Raw genomic sequence first — 26,638 nt, 5'->3', positions numbered from 1 at the left:
GAATCAACTTAAAAAAATATACAGTGTAGCTTTAAAATTTATTGAAAACTAAATCCTAAAATGAAGACAAACACGTTTTTAACAAAACTATGAACAAATCCAAGAATTTATTTAGAAATCCAAGAAATCCAAATGTATTTATTTAGTAAGTAATGTGTTTTATATTATGTACTGTATGTATTTTGTTTTTGAGGACTCTTGAAAGTGTGAAATGCATTTATATTTGTCCTGTCTGATGTCTTTCACGCCACAGCTCAGGATTTTAGGACTGTGTGATTTCATCAGTCAATCACTATAAGCCAACAAGCAAAGATGACAGATATCATATATCATTCAAATTATTATCCATGCAGTTTTCATATTACTTGGGATAATATTAACTATGTAGAATATTCATACTTTTAACTGCAGGATCATTGGAATTAAAATACAATTGCATTATTTTACCTTAAACATTTATCCACACAACATATTATTTATCAAATATTTTAACCACATTTTTAACCACAACCATCATTGTGCCTAAAATAAGTATATGATTTTCATGGCACTTGTTTGCTCCACCAATATATATGCATGTATTGCATGGTGGATAATGCCAGTGTATTTGTTTACAATTCTTACAACTTGTGATCAGAATGAACAGATTGAAGACAGAAAACAATATTTTCCCTTGGAGGACATCCATTTCAGATATGCCTAATTATAATCTATATATATATATATATATATATATATATAATCTATATATTCTATGCCAATAAATGTAGAAACAGCCCATATGAATTAAGTCTCTGCATCATGAGAAATCACATGGACAGGCAATCTGTCATGAATCATCATTCATAGGATTTACAGCTTCAGTGATTTAAGAGGGGTGAAGGGCTGTTGGCTTTCTGAGATTCTTGAGTGGTGAGATAAATGATACTTCGGAGCAAGATTTAGTGAAATTCACAACATTAATTTAATAGTCACCTTCATCCAAAGCTTGAAAAAAACTACAGCACAATGTAAGTACTGCAACTGCAACATACTCTTTTACTCACTCGTTTTGTTGTGTTGTCAAATATGTTAGAGCATGTTGCGCTATATAATCTGCCAGTGCCTGACAGGCAGTGTATATCAGAGGTGGTTGGAGGGTGTTTTTAGTGCTGGTAGAATATTATATGAAAGACACTGCAGACACAGCATAAGTGAGTTATATATTCATAAATAGTTTTGTCTGATGAATAAAAGATGATTTCAGTTTTTAAAATGTAGGATTTTTCAGGCTGTTCTCGGTGACATTTCAATAGCTCATCTCAAATTGTCTCAAGCCTTTGCTAAGCCTTCCAGTGCTAAATATCTGCCATTCTGCCTGAGCTTTACTGTTCTGCTATTCTCGGGAATAGCAGATTCTTGAATAAAGAACAGCTGTCTCCTGTATCACAGTGGCTGCTCTGAAAGGATATTTATAGCCTTTTAGTATCAGGCTTTATAAATGTAGGCACATTTTGCCTTTTTAGAGCAAATGAGATGAAAACTGTACTATTTCAGTCGTCACAGACTCATGGTAATAATACATAGTATACAAATACATCAGTAATACACTAGTCATGATTTTGAACACTCATGAAGTTTGACAGGGTCCCTAGTCCCTACGCAGTGTTCACTGCTCCCTACTCCCTGAGCACAGGATATCTGTTAAAGTTCACTTCCCTTAACAAAATGTGTTCATTCAGAACACCCTGCAACGTTATCAAACAGACGAAACTCAAGTCACGCATACTAAAGGAGGTTTGATTCCAATATTACATTTATGTACATAAATATATAAGGCTATAAATTACCATACTTTCATTTAATATTGGCATCCTTCTATCTCGAAAGACAATGGAGACATTTGTTGAGTTACAGCACCTGACTGTAGAGCCCGTTTCTTGAAAGACGTGTTCTGTTGCAATTACTGCAATTGAAGATCATGCCTGTCTCATTGGATGTTGGTGTAATAATGTATATAATACATCCATATAAATATTAAAGGGATTGTTCACCCAAAAAAGAAAATTCTGTCATCATTTAGTTGTTCCAAACCTGTATGAGTTTCTTTCTTCTGTTGAACACAAAAGAAGATAATTTGAAAGAATTTGGGTAACCAGCAAACAGTTGATGGGTCCCATTGACTTCCATAGTATGGACAAAAATGCTATGAAAGTCATTGGATGACGTCAAATGTCTGGTTACTGACATTCAAAATATCTTCTTTTGTGTTCAGCAGAAGAAAGAAATTCATAGATGTTTGATACAAAAACTTGAGGGTGAGTAAATGATGACAGATTTTTTCTTTTTTCTTTTTTACTTAATCTAATCTGTCAAATTCAAAAGCCCTAAACTAATTGATATGTGTGTTGCTATAGTTAGATAAATTGGTTATATTAAATATGTATTTTTATCTTATTTAACCCTAAATGATTGTAACTGTCGCATCTCACTTCGGATTGGAATCTTAAGATGGTGAAATACCCTTTTAAGTCCACTTCGCAGCACACTTACGGTTGAATGGAGCCCACTCCTCAACTAAGCGTGTCAAATAAGAGAGACATACAAAATGTGGGGAGGCGTGAGGACTGGAACCCCCTGCCCTATTCGATTATATGTAAGTGTGAACTCGTGAATAGGGATAATTCACTCAAAAATGAATTTTATGTCATCATTTACTCCCCCTCATGTCATTCCAAACCATTGTGGTGCACAAAAGAAGATATTTTGAAGAATGTTTGGTGCCCATTGACATGGACAAAAAAACCAAAAAACTCTGAGACAATTCTCAAAATATCTTCTTTTATGTCCCACAGAAGAAAGAAAGTCATACGGTTTTGGAATGACATTAGGGTGTGTAAATGATTTTTGAAGAAACCATTTTTGGGTGAACTATACCCTTTTAAAAATGTTTTACTTTCAATGCTGTATCTCAATCAATGCAAAGGAACCCAACCGTACAACCAATCAAACAGATTGCACACCTGTATGCACACAAAAATGCTTAAGATTTGTGTAGGCTACTATCTTTTTATTTATTTTATAGTCTACAAAAACATACATTTCTTCAGTTTTTTTTAGCCAAATCACTCTCTTGTAGTTTAACATTGGATAAGGTGTCTGTGAAGAGGGGCGGTTGAGGGTCGGGACCCAGGGATCTCGTGGGACCATGAATTGGCCCTGTACGCAGATGCCTGTCCTGCAGAGATTATTTCCAACCTGATTCAGCAGACTTGCCTGTGATTTTCAAGCTTGATTAGCTGGTTCAGGTGTGTTTGATTAGGGATGGAGCTAAACTCTGCAGGACAGTGGTTCCCCAAGAGCAGGGTCGAAGGCCTTTGCTGTAGACGGTTGATTGACAGGTTGTCCTAGCAGATTATTGTGCACTATAAAGCACTCTGCCCAGTCATGACTTGATATGTGAATGTGCAAATCACACTTGACATATTAACCTCATGAGAGAGTTCTGTAAGTCAGTGTATTTTGGTGTGATCATTTTGAAAATATATCTTATCATGGCTGTGTGTGTAAAAGCTAGTCCACAAATTACATCATTACAGCACAAGAAGACAAGAAGAACTCAAACTCAAGAAGAGTTTGGCACAAGAAACCTTAGTCTGGTCACACTGATTGTCATATGGTACTTGACAGACTGTGGACAGCAGCAGATACATTATTTACATTATTAACTAAGACAATAACAATAAATGCACATATTTCCTCTTCGCATGATAACATATCCAAGATTCTGTATTGTTACAGGTATGACTCAAACAACAGAAAATCTAAAGCAAACACTCCTAAGAAGCTTTTTGAACAACCCTGTGTACCTTGTTTTGGACTGTAGCTCATGTCGGACATGTGTCGAGGTAAATGACAGCGAGGAGTTGTCACACAGTGACAATGCATTTAAAGCAAAGTGTCACTCTGACTCTAACTAGGGCGCAAGCAACACTGTTTGTTGAGCACTAAATGACAATGATCTCTTTTAACAGGTTGTCTCTTCATTACATTATGCATGCAGTTAGTCTTTTCAAGGAATGTTTTTTTCAACCCACTTACTTAACATTGAAAATGTTACACGTATTGTAAGAATACAAAAAGCTGAGTAAATTTGGACAGTGTAATCCACCCATTGTGTAATTTTACCTCTGGTATCCGTGTATAAATCTGATTGCTGCGTGAGAGAAAAGCACTCTTGCTTCGCATGGGATGACCATAGACAATAACGCTGGCTAAAAATGGAAACGGTTGAGAGATTAAATATGTCTTTCTGAGTGGACAAGGATTTAGAGTTTTCTGCTTTTGCACAAATGTTGCCCCCCCCCCCCCCCCACCCTCCCAAAACATCAGCATTTCCTATTTTTTCATTTTTTTCATGACTCATAAAATAACTAATGGCAGTGTGATTCCACACCATCAGAGGTTAAGAAACCACAACCATCCTTCAGTAGGATACTGTAAAACTGAAAATATGTCATTAAGGAGCTATTTCTGTCTGACCTGACTCTTACCAATGACGTTTCTTGGTGTAACCAAATGTAGTAAGGTTGATTTAATGATATATTTTTAGATGTTGCCACCTAAGAGGATGCATGCAGCACATTTTAGAAGTATTTATTTTTATTTTTTATATATACAGTTTATTGTAGTAATAATATAACATTTATCTACTTCTTCACTAGACTATGGACTTCACCCTGTGTTTTGTCTGGAGACTCTGGATAGATATCAATAGATTAAAGTATCTTATCAGTTTCAATTCCCAAATCAGGTCTAATTTGATGCAAAAAAAAAAAGATATTTTTATAATACATAATAGAAATATATTTCTATAATAGACTTCAGCCCGGTGTCCTTGAAAGACCCCATGGATTGAAATAGCTTAATGTCAGTAAGACTTTGCAGCATATATCACGTTAAACCTTTAAAGTCCTTTCATAAATGTGGATATTTGTTTGGGAACCACCTGTTCAGTCATTGTTAAACAATGGCCAAAAAGAAAATCTCTACCTCTAAAATGTCTATATAAAAAACACGAGCCCCCATTCCTGTTGCATAAGATTTAATCTGTGGGCAAAGTTGGTGATGTTTAGGATCATCTGTATTAGAGCTGCATGTAGCAGTGAATCATGTGGCTCGCGCTGTGTCGGACCTCCGCGAGGCGCTGATCACGAGAGGAATGGGCATACGCTACGCGTTGCTGGATGCGCAAAAACCGCTTCAAAATGCCAACATTTTCGGTTATGTACAAGGGAGCAGTCATGATTAGCAGGTAAAAACGTTTGCTTTGTCATTTTGTGGTTGTTGGGCTCGTTTTTTTCAGCTCATTAGTTCCAGTGAGTGATAAGCGCTCGCGTGTTTTCGAGAGAAGCGTCGACACAAGCGCGCTGCCACTTTTGTCCTCTACTGAAGGTTTCGGTGACTTTTTGGTACTTTGTTTTACCTGTGCTGTGCTCAGGTGTGTCACTTATAAAGCGTGCTTGTTTCGTACTTACTAATATAACTGGTGAGAGAATGAAAAACGTGAGTAAAATGCGTTAAACGACGGTTTCTTCACCATTCTTTTTATATGCTAACCTACACATTTGCACCGACCGTAGTTACAGTGTGAAAAGGGCATCTTTGAATTTATTTGCCCGCTATATTTTGAAGAATTCAAAACACTTTAAAGGATGTACTAATAATGTGCTCTAATCACCCGGAGATTATAATGTGTTTGTGCGTACTCACTAAATCCATGCATACATGCCTCATGGAATTCATAAAACTTCCTTTATGTGCTTTTAGCTGCCTATTGATCAGAGGTTGGTATCAAACTTATTGATGCTTATGCTGCCTTCACATGCTATCAAAATGATTGTACTAGTTTACTAGTAAAAAAAAAATAGATATGAACGCCCTCAAGTCAAAATTTGAAGAGGATGAGCTCACAATCACGACTTGGCAAAGTCGTGCCTCAGAAGAAGCAAATTTCCGATAGCACCTGAAGGCAGCATTATACTATTAGGCATGATGTTAGGCATGAAGTTTGCTAAATTAAATGATTGGCTTTTATATTTTCATAATCATTAGCCTACACTAAAACTAAAAGAAATCATTAAAATATTATGAATATTTACTCAAGGTATTAGGGTGACTGTGACAGGTTTTTTTTTTTATTATTATTATTATTACCATTTATGGTAACGATTCTTGATATATAAATGCTATATGCGCATATTTTTTGTTTTTGTTTTCTTACTGTCAACAAACAAGAATTATTATTAGAATAAAGTAAATAATTAGTTTCAGGATTTCTGAATTCTTTGAATTAGAAATAATATTAAAAAAAAGTATGTGATATATTATTGCATTAAGCATATTTATTTAATATATTTAAATGATTGCAATAGCCATTTTATTAAAATCACAAGTTAACTTTAACAACCCTAAAAAGTACAATTTATATCTTTTTTAATTTCCACAGACCCCCTATCATTTTAAGAGGCTGTTTTAGAGGGCGCTGTGTTGGGGACAGCGGACACTCTTTGTTTATGGTTAGCTTGAATTTGAGCCTCAGATGAAGTCTTAGGTTCTGACAATCTAAAGTACAGTTTCAAGGACAGTGCATCGAGCCTGCAGGAAATACTGGAATGGATGCTTGTAATCTTTCTGGTGTAGTGCTGGTAAACAACATAAGGCCCTGTCAGTGTCCTGATACTGTATTTCCTACAAAAAGACAATATTTTGTTCTTTCAATTGCATAGTAACAGTGTTTCCATTGCCAACAAGGTTGAGTTCCTTTAATTAATAACATCAATTTACGTAATGATTTAAGTATGTAAGTAAAATTTAATCCCTGTTATGTGACTCAAAAACTTAATCACTGTTATGTTCTCAAAAATCAGAATCATACACAGTTTCTGAGTTCATTTGAAAGAGTAAATTTTTAGGAGCCTGTCCAAAGCAGGACATTCATGCTAAATAATTAATACTGATTCCCCACTGGAAATAACTGGTCTTGATGCTAATAACAGTCCACAAGCACAGCACGTACAGTGACATTTTGTTTACAATATTCAGATATGAACTGAATGTTACCTGCTTCAAATGTAACTGAATTCAGAGAGAAGTTTGATTCTTAAAAAAAGACCTTGATTATGTATCTGAATCGAACAGGTCTCACTATGTTACTAAGGTTTTTTTTTCTTCCATGTTTCCACTTTTTTTCTCTGTGCTGCACAGGACACTTATGGGTCCATATGGAGTAGATCGAGCAGTGCATTCTATGGAGTTTACAGACTGTGAGAATGGATTAGGTAAGTGCCTCACAAGATGTTCCTCTCTTTTAACATTTGTGTGTTTGTATAATTTACTAAATATCCTATCATATCTTGATATAATTTAAAACACTGTCTTCAGTCTGTGCAGACCACCTCAGAAGGCATTTTATTATAAATACTCTTAGAATGGTGTGGATTGAGACTGAAGGATTACTCAAATTTATTCAAGACCCTTTCTCACAGCAATCCTGGTAAATTACCGTAAAATTACCAGAATTACTTTTTCGGTAAATACACAAATGTGCTGTCAACGTCATTCCAACTTTTTCCCCGGTAAGATACCATTTACACATCAGTACCAGAATACAAGTAAACTCTGTGATGTCAATCATCGGAAATGACCTTTAAACGCTGAGCTGTTTTCTTCATCCTCCTGGATGAGGAGAAGTGCCTTAGATTTATTTTAGTTACTTTGTTTTCCCTTTTTTTCTGAGTGACAGTTGTAAAGGGATCAGTTCACAGAACGTGGTTTGGCTCTTAAAAACACGAGACACATAATAGTTACCATAGTAAGTAAGCACTGATGAATGGAAAAGAAGGCATGGTCTCGAGCACAAGACGCAGAGCAATGTTCAGATGTTCGTCTAGTGCATGTTTACATAGAAAAACAGTTAAAAGCAGCAGAATTTACCATAAACCGCTCTGACAGAACTTTATGGGCCTGTCCAAATACCCACACTTTACCACTTGTCTACGTACATGACTTATTTCCTATATTTGTCCCAAGTGGGCATGAAGACCGCAAGTGTGTGTAGAACTTTTGATTACCCAATGGGACACACTTATAGTGTTGTAAAATTGGTATTTTACAGAGTAAATATCTTGATTTCAATACTTTGCATCTTAAAATAAACGTCTAAATATCTGTTCAGTAGTCCTTATGTCAATTTAGTAATGGTGGTGCTTCTAAATAAGTGATACAAAGCAGTTGCAAATGTTGCACAAAATACACATGCTCATCTTTGCACCAATAGAATGTGCAACACTTTGGTTTACTACCAAATTATATGTAATATCTAATTAATTTTACCTACAGTGGAATGTTTTCCTCGATATCTCGCGATTTCGGGGCATGTGAGTTCCTGAACGTGATCTCTTAATGGTAATCTACTAGTAAAGACTGTATGTGCGAAAGGGGCTGTAGACTCTTCTTTATTAGCATCTGTGGTTCCATGTAGAACTTTTAACATCCATTAAACCGTTCCATTGCACAAAAGATGCTTTATAGTGGAAAAAGGCTCTTTAGATTATTAAAATATTCTTCATATTAAGAATGATATTTTAAGATGTTTTAATGTTCTTTGAAGAACCAAAAATGGTTCTATTATGGCATTACTGCAAAAGAAAACCTTTCAGAACCTTTGTCTTTTAAAACGTATGGCGAAGTCTCGAAGCAAACCGTTGGCATAGGTTTAGGGTACGGTTGTTTTCCAGTCTTTTTAAGTCTTGCGCTGTCTTCATTATATTTATACCGCAGCCTGATCTCCCTCTTCACAATAGATCAAAAACATTATTTGAAGGCAGCTCTAAGCTCCTTAAACCTGTCCTTCTTACATCCCAACTTGCACAGTCAACAATCCATTGTGTTACTAGACGATTCTGTTTTAGGAGACATTTTCATGAATACAGACTCAGGAGGGATGCTCTGAATAAAAACGTCACCACTAAATCAAATATTTTACAACGCATTTTTGCAATTCTATCAAGTACAGACTTAAAAGTGTGACACTGTGTTTTTTTTCTGGACACAGCCCTTACTTTGCATTTACTGAGTATATGAACAATTTTGAGTTTAAGTTTAGCTTGTGTAACCGGGTTGCAGTTCTTCTCATTAAAGATTCATCTTAAAGTGAATCCATTAATATGCAATATCAGCTCAAAACTCAATTAGTGCCAATACATTGTCTTTCTATTAATAACAGATAAGCCTGAAGCAAAAAGAGGATATTTATTATTCCATGAGTGTGACTAAACCGCGCGACCAAAGCGAATCTAAAGAATCTGTACTGTCCATCAAAGGAAGTGTATTCTGCTTCTGAACTGCCTGCAAATGAACGTTTTAGTGCTGGCAGGATGTCAATATTGTACATTTCAGTGTCTATGGAAATGTAAATAACTGTACGTGTGGTAAAACCACACTTTACGTAAAATACTTTCGAATACTCATGAGATTAGGTTGGCTGTGAAAGATGCTCATCTCATTAAAGGCTTTCATGCTTTGTTGGCGTCAAAGCTCATTCCTGTTGTATCAACAATTAATGGCCTGACAACACTGTCCAATTTGCTGTTGGTCTCTCAAATAAGGGATCTGCCATCCTTTCATGTTGGCATTTAGACAATGACTATATTCAATATGTTGTTTTTAAGATAAACCCTGAGTTTTTTTTACAGTCAACATGAAATGTGATCTAATGCTTCTTTGAAAAATAATAATTTTAAAATACTTTTAACCTCATTATGTTCAACCTCAATGGAGTAAAACAGAATTCCTGTGTGTTTAATGGATTCAGTGCTAAGCGCTCGTTTCCATAGCAAACCAGAGCGATGACTTTACCAATCAGCGAATGACTATTTTATTTATCAATATGGACTTATTCCACCATATTGATCCTTTTCACACTTCCAGGTTTCTCAGAAGCGGAAGGAGTCATAGTTGGGTAAACTTCTGTAGCAGTGAATGAGAGAAAACTTTAAATATAATTTTTGTGTTCCCATTTGCTCAAATAGCAAAAGAAAAACTCCCTGCAGGGGGATTCAAGCCTCACAGCATTTACCTGAAACTCTGAAAGTTGAAGTTTCTGTGTATGTAATGCTTAGAAGTAAATACTGACCAGAGTCAGTTGTAAATCCTAATTTTAGGGAGACTGGTTTGAACATAAGCTGTTTAAAGCCTCATTTATCTGACTTGAAATCAGACACAAATGGGAACACACTACAGCAGCTGGGCTGCACTATTTAGTCATCATGCATTTATTTGGATTACCAAAGTGAAAAACAACCGAAAGTACACTACCGTACTATACCTTTCTTAAAATAAGTCTCTTATGCTCACTAAGGCTGCATTATTTGACTAAAGAAAGTTCAAAACAACTGTATTTATTTGAAATATAAATCTTTTGTATCATAATAAATGCCTTTACTGTCAGTTTTGATTAATTTAACGCATTCTTTCTGAATAGAAGTATTCATTTTAAAAACTCTTACAAACCCCAAACTTTTGGACAATATTGTATGTTACAATTTACACAATACACACAACACAAAGTACATACAATTTTGAACATTTCTCTGAAATATTTTGTTCAGATCATAACCCAGTAGACAGAATATTGAAGCTTTGTCTGTTATATCACACAGTGCACAAGAATTGGTCTTATAATCAAGCAGTTGTCTATAATCAGTTCCCATAAAAAAGTCAAAGTTAAGTAAGCTTTATAACTATTAAAATGGCTTTTGGAATCTCTCAGAACACAAATAAAACTTTAGAGCTAAAGCTCTTTCAGCCTGCATCAGATAAAGCTGTCTAATGTTCATGGTAAACATGATTTATCTGCTCTTGTTTGGATAGAGAAAGAAGGAATCATAGTCTGTTTTGTCAGAATAACATTAGTGAATGTTTAGATCTTTCATTTCACAATCACCTGTCATCATTGTCAGTGAGTACTGGCAATGCAATCAGAATGGCCATAACATCCTGTTGTCGGGGACTGTGGTATGATTTCTGGGTTTTGTTTCAATAATTTGATTGATAAATACAATATCAACAGCAATATAAATGTAAGAATAATATTTTACAACGTCTTACTTTGAGTGGTGCTTTGTCTCTTCTAAAGGAATCAAAGTGATCGGTGGTGTGAAAGAACAAACAGGAGAGGAATATGGCGTTTATGTCAAGAGGATCTTACCTGGTGGCCTTGCTTCCAGTGATGGTAAGTTTTCTCAAAGATAGTTTATCACAGATTGAAAGGTCTTTTTTTTGCATCCTCACGTAATGACGTCAATTCTATCATCCCAGCGGATAAAAAAAATACATTCAAATAAAGGCATTTGTAATCATAACTTCAGTTAAATAATAGTAATCATCGTCATAATCATCTTGGATAAGTTTCTTACATTTACGTTTTGCAAATGAACCCTACAGGCGATGAGAAAACGTTTCATATGTTTTAAAGACATAAAGTGAATAAACTGGTCTTCATCAATTTTATTTTATTTGTTATTAAATAAACGTAGATTTCGCCGAATTCGGCCCCTCATTTAAGTCCAGGTGGCCGAAAGAAAGTTTGGTTCAGAGACGGTGCTATCACGCATGCTCAGTATCTCCAGCTCATGGGTTCTCCGTATCGAACGTGTCCGAAAGAAACAGTTCTCGATTCTGTACTGGTGATTCGAGAACCGCTGCAGCAACCAGTTCTTGCCTTGACTCGAGAAACTCTGTTGCAGTAGGCCTGTATGTGCTGAGCTGAGAACTGCTGAAACCTTACTATACAGTCGACAAAACTAACAAGTCGATGCATGTCTCCAGTATGTTTAATACGTTATATATTGATTAACACATTATAAACATTTACTAAGCACCCTTAAAACCTTGGCAAGAGTTTACGTCAAAGATTTATATCAACTTAGAAATTAAATTAGCTGTTCCTGAAAATAATGTTTTAGTATAATAATAATAAATGTTTCGTTTTACAATCATTCATTGTGTTTCCAATAATACAGAGATAAGACAGTAATTATGTGATAAACATGTTTTCAACATGTTTTATTTTGTTACATTTATTAATGTTCAACAATTAAGAAACATGCATTTCGTCCCCACGCATACTCAGCTCATCAGCTCATCGGTTCTTAGTGTCGAACGTGTCCGAAAGAAACAGTTCTCGGTTCTGTACTGGTGATCCGAGAACCGCTGTACCTGTACGTTCAGTAGTGCACGCATGCTCAGTATCAGCTGCTCGTGCTCATCACTTCTCTCAGCACAACATGTCTCAGTTCAGGGAACTGTTGGAGTTACTGCAGTAACATATACTCCGGGATATTGTTTATTTCGAGTCGGAGGGACTGTGTCAGGCATGTCCAAAAGTGAGTAACTGTAGTAACTTGTGGATCAGCGCTGACACACAAACTGTTTTGAACGATTCAGTCCGATTTAGTGTACTGGTTCGACCGGTTCACTAAAAAGAACCGGTTCAAAAGAACGATTCGTTCACAAACCGGACATCACTACTTCATCGAGCTATTTTAGACACTGTGAGAAAAGAGGTAATGAGCAATGCAAGTGTTTTTTGACCTTGGATGCATATAAACCTATTGTAGGAGACCTACAGAATTAGTAACCTTTAAAGTAGCATAATAGGGGAGCTTTATACATTTATCCAGGTGGTCTCCTAAAGGTTTTAAACAATGTAATTTATAGTCTCTCAAAACCTGAAAAAGAAACAGCTCAGAAAGACATGAATTTTCCATGCTGGTTTAGCTTTTAGACTAGCATAATCACATTGTTACCAGCAAAACCTAGGTGGTGAGGCTCAGGCTAGTCAACAATGGGAGGTTGAAATCTGCTCTGACCAGCGAGCTTGATTAAATTGCTTTGATCCACATTGTAGTCAACAGCTTTTGCTAATGAACAAAGTGAATCAATCTTGTTATCATGAATCAAATCATTTACTGTAATTGGAGATTAGCTTTACATTTAAACCAAAATCAGAATTTGAATGTGAAACAGAAATTCAAAAGTTAAGGCATAAATTTAGAAAGGAAACCGTGTCAGTGCAGCTGTTTACATTTCTATGAAACAGATTGTCTGTCTCACTGCGTATACCTCTGCTTAAGTCTCTCACGTGTGAAGGGGAGTTTAGCGTCATCCCTGTGCTTAGAGTTAATGCCCCTGACGGACTGGAATTAGAGTCTGTCTCCCATTCTGCTGCTACAGAGCACGGGGTGTGGGAGCTTATATGGGCGCATGCGCTCTGCGGGGTCTTTGCTTGTTTTTAGCCGTCTCACACGATTGCTGTTAGCTCGCCATTCAGAGAACTTAGCTAGCTTTCTGGCTGCTCTCTTTGGTTTAGTGGAAAGACATTATAAACATGCTGGTATTTAACTGGGAGACAGATATTCTGAGGGAATCTAGACAGATTTTCACAGTACTGACGATAATCCAGGGTGACTGTAAAATCGGATACCCGAAAAGTGGTATTTGGCTAAAGTGCTCTGACACAAAGTAAGACATAGGTGACCCCTTTGAGACTTTGCAGCTTGTTCCATTCCGGATTTGATTTGCTCTGACAAGATATCACTGAAGTGAAGATAGAAGACATAACCCTGACCTACATCTGAGAGAGATGTTCTTAATATGTCCTACGGAAATGAAAAGGTTTGAGGGCCGTATGCTGTCTCTTCTGCAGCCACAATTTGCTAAAACACACGAGAATTAGCTAAATTATGAAAATAAAAAGTGTTAACACTTGAATGATGGCCATCTCTTAAACCAAAATGCAGTTTGAACTTTTTCTGGGCTGTTTACACTTTTTATGTTGTATAAAGCTGTGAAACACTATCGTTTTGACAAAATTTGAGTTTATGGTCACAGCTAACAGAGTCAACAACATTAAAGTCATGGTAAATTTACAAGTACCCTAGTGTGACAAAACAAAAGTATATATTTCATTTATTTAGGTGATCAACATTAGCTGCTTATGGTTTTAGTTCTTAATTGCCTGTACTTTTGAATCTTTCATAGTGGACCACAGATTTAATGAGTACATATATTATCTTTCAAAAGTTTGGGGTCGGTAAGAAAATACAGTAAAAACAAATATTATTGCAATTTAAAATAACTGTTTTCTATTTGAATGTATTTTAAAATGTAATTCATTCCTGTGACGGTAAAACTGAATTTTCAGCAACATTACTCCAGTCTTCAGTGTCACATGATCCTTCAGAAATCATTCTAGTATAATGATTTGATGCTCAAGAATCATGTATTATTATTATCAATGTTGAAAACAGTTGTGCTGATATTTTTGTTGAAACTGCTACATTTTATTCAGGATACTTTGATGACTAGAAAGTTCAAAAGAACAACATTTATTTGAAATCTTATGGAATATTATAGATGTCTTTACTGTCACTTTTGATCAATTTAATGAATCTATGCTGAATATACATACATTGAAAGTTTACATTTCTTTAGAAGGAAAAAAAAGTACTGACCCCAAACCTTTTGATGATAGAAATGGAAAAAGATTAAGAATATTATAATGTAGTATGTAATAGTAATATGTTTGTCAAGTCATTTTATGGGTCTTAAAGGTGCCATGTGTAAGAATTGAGGTAAAAATATCCAAAAAATGAAAAGAATGAGAAGAAATAAGGGCGATGACGTCATTAAAAAAATGACAAGTTATAGTGCTGCAGAGATCTCAACCTGAATTAGCATGCTAAATTACTAGCCACAGCCCGACAGGTGTCATAATACCAGTTTCGGCCATGGGAGGCGGTATGCGGGCAACGTAACCACCAGCCAAACTGCAATACACGAATAACTCGCACGGCTTGTGGGCGTACTTGAACCTGATGTCAATCGTGTGGAAAGTACAGCCCACTACTACATTTCAGTTCAGGGAAGAGAGCGGAAGAATGGCTGAAGCCCATGATATAAGTAAAAATATAATAAATATTTAGTATTGTAATATAGTACACATATATAGCACAATACTCTCTATAGCTCTTTTTTTCTTGCCAACTACGTGACCTATATTATGTTTATTAAATGGCTTTCCTGAGATAAATCTGACATAATTGTTCTCCAGCTATGTTATTGACCTCTTCACGCTGATAAAAAACACTGATTGGTCGATATTATGTATGAGGAATACATTTTGGTAAGTTGTAGCCTACTGTATCTTTCAACAGTGTTCGTGTTTTTTTACTATTAGCTAGTAGAGATGGTCGGTTCATGTGCGCTAGGGATCTGTCGTGTAACATTTACAAGCGCCAAAACGGTATTTATTGTTTGAATTGCGTAATAAAATTGACAGAATCTGAGAGCTGAGATTTTTTTATATCATAAGTAACCTGCTCTGTCTAGTCTGTCGGTCTCCGTGTCCTCTTTGCTTCGCGATTTTTCTGTGCGTGAGAAAATTGATGTGTGGCGTGAGAGAGTGTGAAAAGTGTCAATTGCGTGTGTCTCACGGTGAATGCGTGAGAGTTGGCAGCTCTGGTAAGTTACGTTGGCGCCAGCTTGGTCAACATCAGCGAATGCTGTCTGTCAAATTAATGTAATTCAAACTAACAATAAAAATGTAATATGAACAAAATGAATATGAACATATTCACTGGTAAAGGTGAAGGGGAGTAGCTTGAAGATGTCATATTTCAAAATCACTTGACATCAACCAACGTTCCTCTGGAGTCAAAACGTCCTCTATTAGGAGTTGTCTCGGCTTCGGCTATGGCTCTAGGGTCGTTGTGAAGGTAGGGGCGGAGCATAGAGACTATGCCGTTTCTCGGTTGTTACTCTAGAGTAGACCAACTCACTTTCTGGAGGTATACTGCTCCCATCTGGTATGGAATGTGGAGTATGAATTGATTTTTTGGGGGACATTACACAAGGCACCTTTAATAGTTTTTATTTTGTAAATGTTTCAATAGGAAGCCTGCAGCCTGGAGACCAAATATTGGAGGTGAATGGTGACAGCTTGATTGGCGTGACAAGTGAACGGTACATACGACACTCTCTTATTTTTTTAATTAATTTGTTCTTCTATTCTCCATGTATGTACTTTCTGTGATAACAAAATAAATTAAGTCTTAAAATACCTCAAGGACTGTTTATTAAGCTTGTGTTCACTTTTACCTCTGAAACTGCAAACTGCAAAAATTTTAATTTTTAGCCACTTTAAAACACTTGATGCCTGATATTGTTCTTTGATTGTAGAGCGGTGGACATTCTTAGATCAGCATCCTCAACCAATCACATGCGCCTTCTCATTGCCAGAGATGAGGAAGCCAGGTAAGCCCCTGATCCATCCATTATAACATGTGACAATTCAGTGAAAATTCAGCTTTGGAATAAATTACATTTTAAAATATATTATAAAATAGAAAAGTTATTTTAAATTGTAATAATATTTCATAATATTACTGTTTTTACTGTATATCAAATAAAGGCAGCCTTGGTGAGCATAAGAGACTTCTTAAAAAAACATTTAGACCCCACAGAAGTGTATATGTAAAAAATAATTGAAAAAAAGGAATGTTTTTTTGTTTTTCTTTCCATCTCTAATGCTGATAGTCAATTTCATTGCCAACCTGCCACTTGGTGACATTTAATCAACCTAAACACTTGCCATCACTTAAACACACTCATCCACTGATATTGATCTATGGTTGTCTGACCTGAGTACATTTCATTTGAATGTCCACCCCTTAGAAGACACGTTAAATAATTCAATGAAAGATGAATAATTTTGTTCATAAACTAGATCTGACTGAGTTTTGGCAGTGCCTGTGAGTCTCTTGGCGAGCTATTCAAAGACGAGTTTCTGGCCCGCATGGCTCCCATATACTGTTCATTTCGCTCACTAGAAAAAACTATCAATGGAAAATCAGTATCACTGCGTATGGCAATGCTAGTAGTGACTTTTCACTTTTTAAAACTTCAGTTAAATTAGGTCTATTGCCTTTTAGTAACGAGCAATCATTTTTCAGTCATGAGCACTTTTAATGCTCTAATGTTTTTAATTTATTTGAAATAGAAATCTTTTGTAACATTACAAATGGCTTTACTGTCACTTTTGATCAATTTAATGCATGTTTCATGAATAGAAGTATACATTTCTTTTAAAAAAACTTACTGACCCCAAACTTTTGAACAGATATTTAAAAAACTTTTGAACAGATTAGTGCAAACACTAATAAATGTTACATTGTTGAATGTAATCTTTAGCAAATCTCAAAATAAATATGAGTCTGTGAGAGTCAGTGGAATGACCGCAGTGTACTTTTGAACTTTACACATAGACAGACTGGCAGGAGATTCAGTCCCATGTCTCTGGACTGGTAGGAGATTCAGTCCCATGTCTCTGGACTGGCAGCCCAGGGATTGTATGAATGAAGGAAAAAGCCATTCCATGCATGGAGATATGGAGGGAGCGAGTGCGAGGGAGAATGGGAACAGACTCACATTTTAAGCCATGATGAGATGAGTCCTTGCGTCTCCATGCTTTAATCTGCGTTCTGCCCTTAACCAATGCGCATTGAGGGGATTACGCCTCTGCCTCCATGCAAAGACCTCCGCTGCCTTCACTCGCATATCAACAACCTGGAAGTCTTCAGGGACCGAAAGACTGAGCGCAGCATTTCTGGGCTTTTTGTTTGTGTGTATTTATGAGGAAGATGGTTTAGAATGTGCATGTACACACAATGGTTTATTGAGACAGCGTTCATGCCTTTTAGAGTCAGCTCCTTACCATATGCATCACAACCTTGTGTGACCTGCTTCCCTTTAATCCGCACTGATAACCTGTCCTGAGGACGGAGGAAAAAGAGGAAAAAGCTCTTTTTGCATTGAATCACTCACTTCGAAAGCTGTCACTTTGAGTACACCTAGATATTTTAGGCTTAGAGTAAATATGATTCGGCTCTGATATGGAGGAATGCAAAGAATTATGGGTCTAGTTATTGAAGGCTTGGCTGTGTTTATATAGTCTTCTGAACCCACATAGTCTTTGTATTGTGGTTAAAACAAGCAAATATCTGGGATCACTCAGGGACACCTGCATGTAGGTAAAGAGGCCAGTGGCTGAGCCTGTGCACCAGTGCGTAATGAACACATGTCCATAACTGAATAAGGTTTGAGTTCAGTTCCAGGACGTTTCTGTTGACCTATATCTGACTTTCAAGAGGTGTCTGGTGGAAAAATGGCCTGGGAACTAAAGAGAACTCAGCATGTTTATTTTTACTCAATAGGCCAAAATCCATTTACATTGCTTTATCTTTCAGTAACAGAACAAGGATCTATCTATATATCTATCTATTTTCTAAAGAAAATATTTTTCTGGGACATATAATAATACATTTCTAAAAGTAAAATGTAATTATTATTATTTTTTTATTTTTTTTTGTGGTTGGACCAATGAAAATTTTGACAGGGAAAGTACAATTTTTAATTACTGGCCTTGTCGAGCCCTATATTGGCATTGGCAGTCAATCAGACTACTTGCAGCAGAATGAAACGTTTAGAGTAGATTTATAACATTGGTCATGCTTTTTCCTTCTAGTAATGATGTGGAATAATTTTAATCACTGAATTCAGCCCTCTAGAGAGCACCTGTATCTGCTTAGAGCATATTTGGATTGTGTAGATAACATGTGAACATAATTACATTCCGTCCTAAACTAATTAACTGACATGTTATTATTTCGGAATAGTGCAAGCTGTTACTGAAGTAAGGACTGTTATGTTATTTAGGTGTCTACATATTTTTAATTATTATCTTTTTGAAGGTTTACATTTTTTTTCTTGGACGGTTGCATTATTGTTATTTCTTCTTTTGTCTTTGTGTAGTCGAGAATTTGCAGAGCTCCTTGAAAAATATGGCTCGAACGGAAGCACAGGATCTACCAGGAATTCTCCTATTCAGCAAAGTATGTATATTCTCTCAAGTTTACATGAAATGCACATAATATAAATCTTTTTTTACTCATTCATTTTTGTGCTCGTGTTTAGAATATCTCTCTTTCATAACCACACTACTTCCTGACATGACAAAGGTTATGAAATGCTGATTCATGCAATATGATCCTCACAACTGGCTAACAAACGGGAGGAACAGAGAAAGAAATTCACATCATCATCCCTAACCATTTTAACTTCTACATTCATACTCTTTCTCAAATATAAATGAAAAACAGGAGACAAACAAACTGTGTTTTCAAAAAAACAATCTCTTTTTTTGAGGGGCTCAAGTCAATTATAATTATAATGTTTGGGGGAGAAACAAATCAGCCCTTGAAAATGGCTTAAGACAGCGCATTTGTCCATTATGCAATTTTGAACATCTGTTTCTGCCGGAGGAAAGACGCTTCACAGGAAAAGTTCTTGAGAACGGAGCGTGTGCTCAGTCTTATCCCTGCTCTCCCCTCTGTGTAGAATATTCTAATGATGTAACTTGCTTTAAGCACAGCAAAGAGTTTCATTTGAGTCTTTAATTTAAAAGTGCAAATGAGAGATTTACAGGAGTTATGTTCAGATGGCTTCGTCTGGACGTTTTGTGTTTGTTTTTGACGAATGAAGTTTCCGAGATTGGCAAAACTTGCAAACTCAAAAAACTTTGTATTCACTCAAAGAATTATATACATCTTTGAAGAGAATTTTCCGTTTGTTAATTTTTTCAGTTTTTGCTACATTATACAACAGTTAGCTCAGACAAACAGCCTTCCAAGAGTTCCAATATTAACTTTTATTAAAATTGTGGATTAAACAAGCCAGTGTTTTTGAAATGGATAACTTTATGGATTGTGTCACTGCCCTCTGGTGGTTATCATATAAGCTTGCATAATTACTAACTACGTAGTGTTATGTCAAGTTTGATCAGGTATTTTGTAATAATAACCAAATCTCACTTTTTGTGCCACAGCAGGCAGATACTTGGACAGCATATCATCGGGGTCTTCGTCCAGATCTCAGAGTCCTCTATTGCTTAGTCCTGCTGGATCTCAGAGCAATTACAACAACACAGGACCCATGCTACGCTCCCTAAGGTACTGATAACAAATGATTTAGTCTAGTAAAGTTTACATACTGAGTTGTTTAACAGTTTATTTTGATTCAGTACCACGCTGTACTTCACTAGTCATTTTGAGTATGTGTGTGTGTGTGTGTGTGTGTGTGTGTGTGTGTGTGTGTGTTTGGTTTCAGTCACCCAGGTGAAGGGGTGATTCAGCTGATATCAATCGCTCGCTCCTGCAGTCTGGGTATTACCATTGGAGGTGGCTCCAACAGAACTGATGGCCCTGCAGTTTTCATCCAGGAAGTGCTGTCTGGAGGAGACTGTCATCGGGTGAGAGATTGGCTCCCTTTAACAAACTGTGTGCCTGAGTGTATTTATGCATAAAGTGTTAGTGTTTTCACGCAGAAATCATTGATCAAGGATCAGTAATTTATTTGCACTGCAGATTTTGAGGGGTCTGATTCCCGGACAGATGACTTTCAGTTAATAGAAAACATAAGGTGGGTTCCATTTGACTGTAAGTGAAGTTCGCTTCGGCATAAGGAATAAGGGAACATCGATATATCACTTCACAGGATGTGGAGAGGGAAATTTAACCACCAGTCATTGCATGTCAGTCCAGTATTAAAGAAGTTTGTATACAAGAATGGTGGTGAAAATGAGTTGAGGCTCCTACATTTTGACTGAGTTTACCTGTCCCAGGTGTGGAGTGCAAATCTCATGATTACTTAAAAAAAAAAGATTAAATATAACCAAATCTAATATAACCAAATGTTTATTTTCATAATAAACAATGCAACAGACATTTATCACTCAGTGTAGCACTTTCAAAAATGACAGTATATATTAATTCAATTATTAATGACTTAATAGTTATAAATGCACATGAGTGTATTACATACACGTGTATTAAATGAAAGTACGGTCATTTATATTGCATTCATTTACTGAAGCATATTATGTCATCATATATTGTCATATTATGTCATCATTTGCCTGCAGACTCTCCTTTGTGTGCAATTTCCCTTGAAAACCATCCTGCTAGGTCTAAAATATAAACACTTAAAATAGGCCTACCATAGTGAATCAGAGTAAGACAAGTACACGGTTTGGAAAAAGGATTGATGATGTATTGACTAATTGTTTAAAGTTTGTTGAGCGGGATTTGTCACACAATTCGTGGAAGTGTTTTGTCTGAGCTGGAGAAAGAAACAGATTATAAACCTCTGGGAATCTTGCCCCCAATGCAAGGATAACTCAGCTTTTTACACCTTACCAATAAGCTTCAACACATTTAGCCATCTTTATCACTGAGGGGGTCAGGATTTAAGTGAGGATAACATCCTAGAATGTCAGACTACTACGTTATAGCCTGAGCCAGTGCAAAGGTTTCCTCTTAAAGTAAGTAGGTAGTAGGTATTAAGTAGGTATCTCCTGGAAATGATCTAAGCAATTTATCCCCTGCTTTACATTGTTTTCCCCAGTAAGTGCTTTTCCTGAAAGACAGAATAGGTTTAGACTCCGCTGGGCTGTTCTGGACATGGACAGTGCTGTCGCAGCAGACTCCAGAGGTCAGGTGCACCCCGTCTAGGGCATCGCCCTCCCTGTGGAATATAAAACTCCACAACGGGGAGGGGAGCTGTACTATTCACCTACAGGACTATTGTGCTGAAACTCAGATATTCAATATCCCTTAGAGATTTTCAGCGTCAGATTGTTGGCCATCTGTAACATCTATTAAATAAGGTCAGATCAATTTAGCCAGAATCAATGATCATAACTCAGAGCTTCCAATCTGAAATATTGTTACCATGTTTTTGGTTTGGTAGCCAGCCATTGGAATTTGTCTTTTTTTTTTTTTTTTTGAGAATCACTTTGTCTAGCCCTTAGTTTTAGTGTTTTCTTGCATATATTGGTGTCTCCAAACGCTAGCCTCATTTTTATTGTTGCTCATAGTTAGAACTTAGGAGAGGAATGCTGCAATAAATAACTGAATTGGTATTTAATCTTACTCAATATTCTTGTTGTGTCCTCCAGTAAAAATACACAAATGTTCAAAAGATTGGGATGGGTACCTTTTTTTTTTTCTACAAAAAAAGCATACAGGGAGTAATCATTTGATTTAACTAACCAGTAGGACTTAAAAAAAGTAACAATTATTTGCCGATATTGATACGACTCTGATATCCACCTTAGTTTTAACGTAGGAGACATTTTTAACTTGAATGTGCAAGACTTTCAGTTATTTTAGCTGTACAAAACAGCTTGTTATGCTACTTGATATTTCAAACATGGTTTTACAAACAAACAATTGCAAACAAATGTATTTTAATGGATTGTCATAATTATAAACACACTGGTTTGTAGTGCAAATTGTTCCACTGTTAACTGCAGTTGTTGTATTTATTTACCTATAGTGGCAAATGAATCAGAACTCTCACACATTCACAGAACATAGCTTACTTCTGTGTTGCAAAATAAGGTGGATATAGTGCATCCCTAAACCATCAAGCTGTGGAAATGGTTTGGAAGCGGATTGGATTCACTCGAATATGAGACTTTTGGCACAGTTGTGTAGTTTTAGTGACTTTTGTGTCTCTGGGGGGATGGAGTTGCTGTAGTGGTGTCCTCTGTAAAGACATGAGAGAGGTCTCCACCTGGTGATGAGTAGTGCAGTAGGTTATGTTCCTGCTGATGCTGTTGGTGCAGCTTTCTCAAACTGAACGTCTGCCAAGAATTGTGACTGATCAGCAACATTTAGTAAGGATCTTCATTCCTTTGGCCTTATAGGATGGACGGCTCAGACCTGGAGATCAGCTTATCGCCGTTAACAAGGAGTCGTTGATAGGAGTCACGTATGAGGAGGCCAAAAGTGTGCTCAATAAAGTGAAATTCAGGTATTCGCTCTGGTTCATGTAGCTTTACGTCTTTTGAACAATATTTAATAATTAATCAGTATCATTGTACTTATTTCTTTTATAGAATTTATTTCTTTTGTCCCTGTTCTTTACCTTTGAAGTCAGGAACAAGTGGTGGATATTGCCTTCATTCCAGGAAAAGGACCTTTTTCCAACAGCCCGTTGTTGCATAATGGGGTTCAGAGGGGGGTTGGAAATGGATACAACCCCAGCCGGTTAAAGGTTCATGTCCGATCTCCTGAGGTGAGTGTTTAATAGTTTACAAATCATGTCATGTCTCTGTATAATTAGTATGACACCAATATCTTGTTGTGTACATTGTTCACAGGCAATTTCCTTGTTATGGTTTTTTTTACTAAGCATGCAATGCTTCATAACTTTCTTCTCATAGATGCGACAAGAGGAAACAGTTCCAGTCCTTTCATCCTCCCCAGAAATCTGCCCTCCAGACATACAGGTTTCAGGTACATGTCTCAAAGGTTGGCTCATAACACCCTTAACTCTATATTAATGAGCTTTACAGCTAGTTTCCACCCTTTCTCATCACCCACATGAACAGTGCAGATTTTGTTATTCATAAGGCTAGTATTTCCATTTTGAAAGGAGTACTCTAATTTCATAACATTTATATCATATTATGTTAGTGTTTTACAGCAAACAAATTTATTAAAATATCTAATATATAAATATAAATATCTAAATATCTGTTAAAAAGTTTGGGTTCATTAAGATTTTTAAGAAATCATCTTTATTCAACAAAGATGTATTGAATTGAATGAATACTGGAAGTAGTTGCTCTCTTAGTTTCTGTACCTTGCAGATTGCACCTTGTGTCTCAGTGAAAGTAGCATCCAAAATGAACCAGTGCACAGAGAAACAGGATTTATTGCAAAGCAATTATTTATTTTGAGAGAGAAAGATTGGGGATTAGTCAGTAGCAGTGTTTGGATTTTAATCAACGGCTAGTTGCAAAGTAATCTCTCTGTGCTCCGGGGGTCGGGCATGTATGTGAGGTGTTGAAATTACACAATCAAATTCTAGAAGACATAACCAAATAAAGGAAGAAGGCCTCTTTCATGTTGAGTCAGATTGTGCTCTTATCTCAGTTCACAGCAGCTGGGTAGCTGTTTAATACAGATTGATTTGCTGTGCATAATGTGTAATCCTTTCTTGGGGCACAAAATGGGATTGATAAATTGTTATAGAAACCATACAGAGATAGCCCCTTAGGTCCATTTTATGCTATTAGATACTTTGAAGAAGCTATCTGTGTGGATGTTAACATGTCAAGTCACTTCTCCAGACACTGAGATCTTTGTATGCTTAAATAATGCCCCAAAATGCTCTGTATTTCTCTGCATAAAGGACCAAAAAGTATTTTGACACCTGTGGACATATCCAAAACATCGGAAGGTTGTGTATTAGATGCAAAATACCAAACCCAGTGGAATCTGCAAACAAATAATGCAAGACCTTCGAATTTCAATCCATTTTTTATCATTTGAAACCATTGAAACCATCAAGAAACCTTTTTTTTTTTTTTTTTTTTTAAATGTGTGCTGTCTTTAAAATAAATGCCTTTTGGTTTGATATTTTGACATTTGACATTCAGACATTTTTAAGTATGGCTTCAGTGTCCAAATACATTGTGGCTCCACTGTATTTCACGTTCACACTATGAATGCATGTCAGGCCCACTGAGATGTGCACCACCCACCTGTCCGTCAGGCTATCCCTGGCTCGCCCTTGAACCCTGGGTGAACCCTCGTGTTTACGAGCACAGTGTTCTAATCATTCATGACATCTATGAAGTGTATAGTGCTTAATTACCCATTTATCCAGACCAGCTGATAAAATCTTAGAAGAATAATGGGCACTGCAATCCTGCAAAAGCCCTTCTGGGAGTCCTTCCTGGAAAGGAAGACTGATTGTGCTCAGACTCAGACACATGCTTATCCTCATTCGTTGTCATTCTTTAATAATTGTGATTTGTAGAGATGTGGAGATTGTTATAGAATTCTGCTATTCAATGGAAACTGATGTTTACAACTGGTTTGCACCTAACATAAAGGCTAACTGTTATTTAGTTAAATTAATGTACTACACTAGGCTAAACATGAAACTATTTGAAAGTTGATTTAAGTGCTTAAGTTGTCAGATTTTGAGCTTGGACAGTAGATAGTTGAATTTCTGATGCCACCCATATTCACTTGAATCCTGTATCACTTGGCGAATTTTTGGAAGAATATCAAGGCTGCTCTTTCTCAAAGTGATTGGGGACTGTCAAGCACCAAAAAGCATCAAAACAGTTGTCTAAATTAATCATATGCTATATCCCAAGTCTTCCAAAGTCATATAATAGCTTTGTGTGATAATCTCCCCCCCCCATGATGCTCTGAAATGGACTACAAAAGTGACAAAATGTGATTTGTGTTAGGACCCCAAATCTAATGTTGCCATATGTAGTTTGAGAGTACTTGGGAAAATGGTGCTCAAGTTAAATGGTCACTTTTATTGTAGTTTTTTGTGATTTTTGAGCTTGATAGCTCACCATTCACTTTCATGATAAGGAAAACTGGCCAGAGAATTCTTAACAAGTTCACCTTTTGTAATTTCTCCTTATGTAAGACAGGAATTGATATGCATTTGAACAACATTTGGGTGATTTGACAATTCATATTTAGATGAACTATCCCTTTGATTAATAGTTATGCTACAAACATATTTGGCTATCCACATGCTTGCAATTCCGGTGGAACATTCGTAGAAGCACCATTAATCTGGATTGTTTTAGTTGTCCTGGATTGTGTACAATCAGTTCCACCTGTTAAATCCACTCCCCCTGTCCGAGCTCCCTGCTGTGCGTGTTGGTCCTGAATTACCAGCATTGAACCTGTCTGAGTCTGCGTGAGTCTGATGTGTCTGAGCTCAACCTGTCAGTCATGAGCGTCAGAAGGCAGCTAAATCCCCTGCGTTGCTTAACAATACTCACGCCACTGAAAGCACTGGCGTTAATACCTCTCTTTCTCTATCGCTATCTCTCTCGCCCCCTAGATTCAAATCCCTCACACAGTTCATAATCTTTATTGTATTAATATAATACCCATTCATTTGTTCTCCTACCTAGACAATGAAAAAAACACATTAAGGCCATGTTTTCCAAAGCAGCTAACTAGCTCTCACCACTAAATGCTGTAATGTGAGCATGACTCTTAAAGTTGGTGTTTTTTACGTCCCTTTTTCCCCCTCAGCCTCCACCGCACAGAGACCAGCCACTGTTTCCAAACCCAAGATCTCGCTGGACCCCCACATACGGCTCAAATCAGAGAAGCTTGATCTGGTAAGCCTGGGTTTACACAAACAGTGATTTTCAACCTTCTTTTTATTGTTACAATGTAAATGAACAATGTATACTCATTCTCCATGATACATGGACCAAGAAATTCACATTTATTTGTCACCAAAAGTATTTTGACAATTCCAGGGCTTTTGTGAAAAGTACAGATTACACTCCCGCCCACGGACAGTCAGATCAACAGAGGGTTATTATAAAACAGTTATTGTAAGGTTAATGTATTATCACTAAAAATGATTGTGCTTTGCCTACTCTTTAAACAGCGTTATGGTAAAAATGGTCCACTAT

The 26,638-nt window shown here is 36.5% G+C and overlaps 1 protein-coding gene across 5 annotated transcripts in view; it reads left to right on the top strand.

The window, feature by feature from the left end:
- Positions 1-26,638, top strand: part of LOC307161293 (syntaxin-binding protein 4) — a 42,008-nt gene that overhangs the window by 5,084 nt on the left and 10,286 nt on the right. For 2 of the 5 annotated variants that reach the window (XM_079875916.1, XM_079875919.1), the window contains exons 2-12: positions 7,246-7,319; positions 11,177-11,272; positions 15,996-16,065; positions 16,282-16,356; positions 18,913-18,992; positions 19,985-20,108; positions 20,266-20,407; positions 22,868-22,974; positions 23,097-23,238; positions 23,387-23,459; positions 26,247-26,335. In XM_079875916.1, coding sequence (XP_079732042.1) covers positions 7,246-7,319; positions 11,177-11,272; positions 15,996-16,065; positions 16,282-16,356; positions 18,913-18,992; positions 19,985-20,108; positions 20,266-20,407; positions 22,868-22,974; positions 23,097-23,238; positions 23,387-23,459; positions 26,247-26,335 — 1,072 coding nt within the window. Of the gene's footprint in view, positions 1-5,112; positions 5,294-5,525; positions 5,545-7,245; positions 7,320-11,176; positions 11,273-13,614; positions 13,717-15,995; positions 16,066-16,281; positions 16,357-18,912; positions 18,993-19,984; positions 20,109-20,265; positions 20,408-22,867; positions 22,975-23,096; positions 23,239-23,386; positions 23,460-26,246; positions 26,336-26,638 lie in introns of those variants that run through there. The other 3 variants (XM_079875917.1, XM_079875918.1, XM_079875920.1) reach the window with 3 other exon arrangements.

The sequence above is a fragment of the Squalius cephalus genome (genome assembly GCF_949319135.1).
Source record: "Squalius cephalus genome assembly, chromosome: 1".
Classification (NCBI taxonomy): Eukaryota; Metazoa; Chordata; class Actinopteri; order Cypriniformes; family Leuciscidae; genus Squalius; species Squalius cephalus.
The sequence above is the reverse complement of the archived record's forward strand: the minus strand, read 5'-3'. Positions and strand labels throughout refer to the sequence as shown.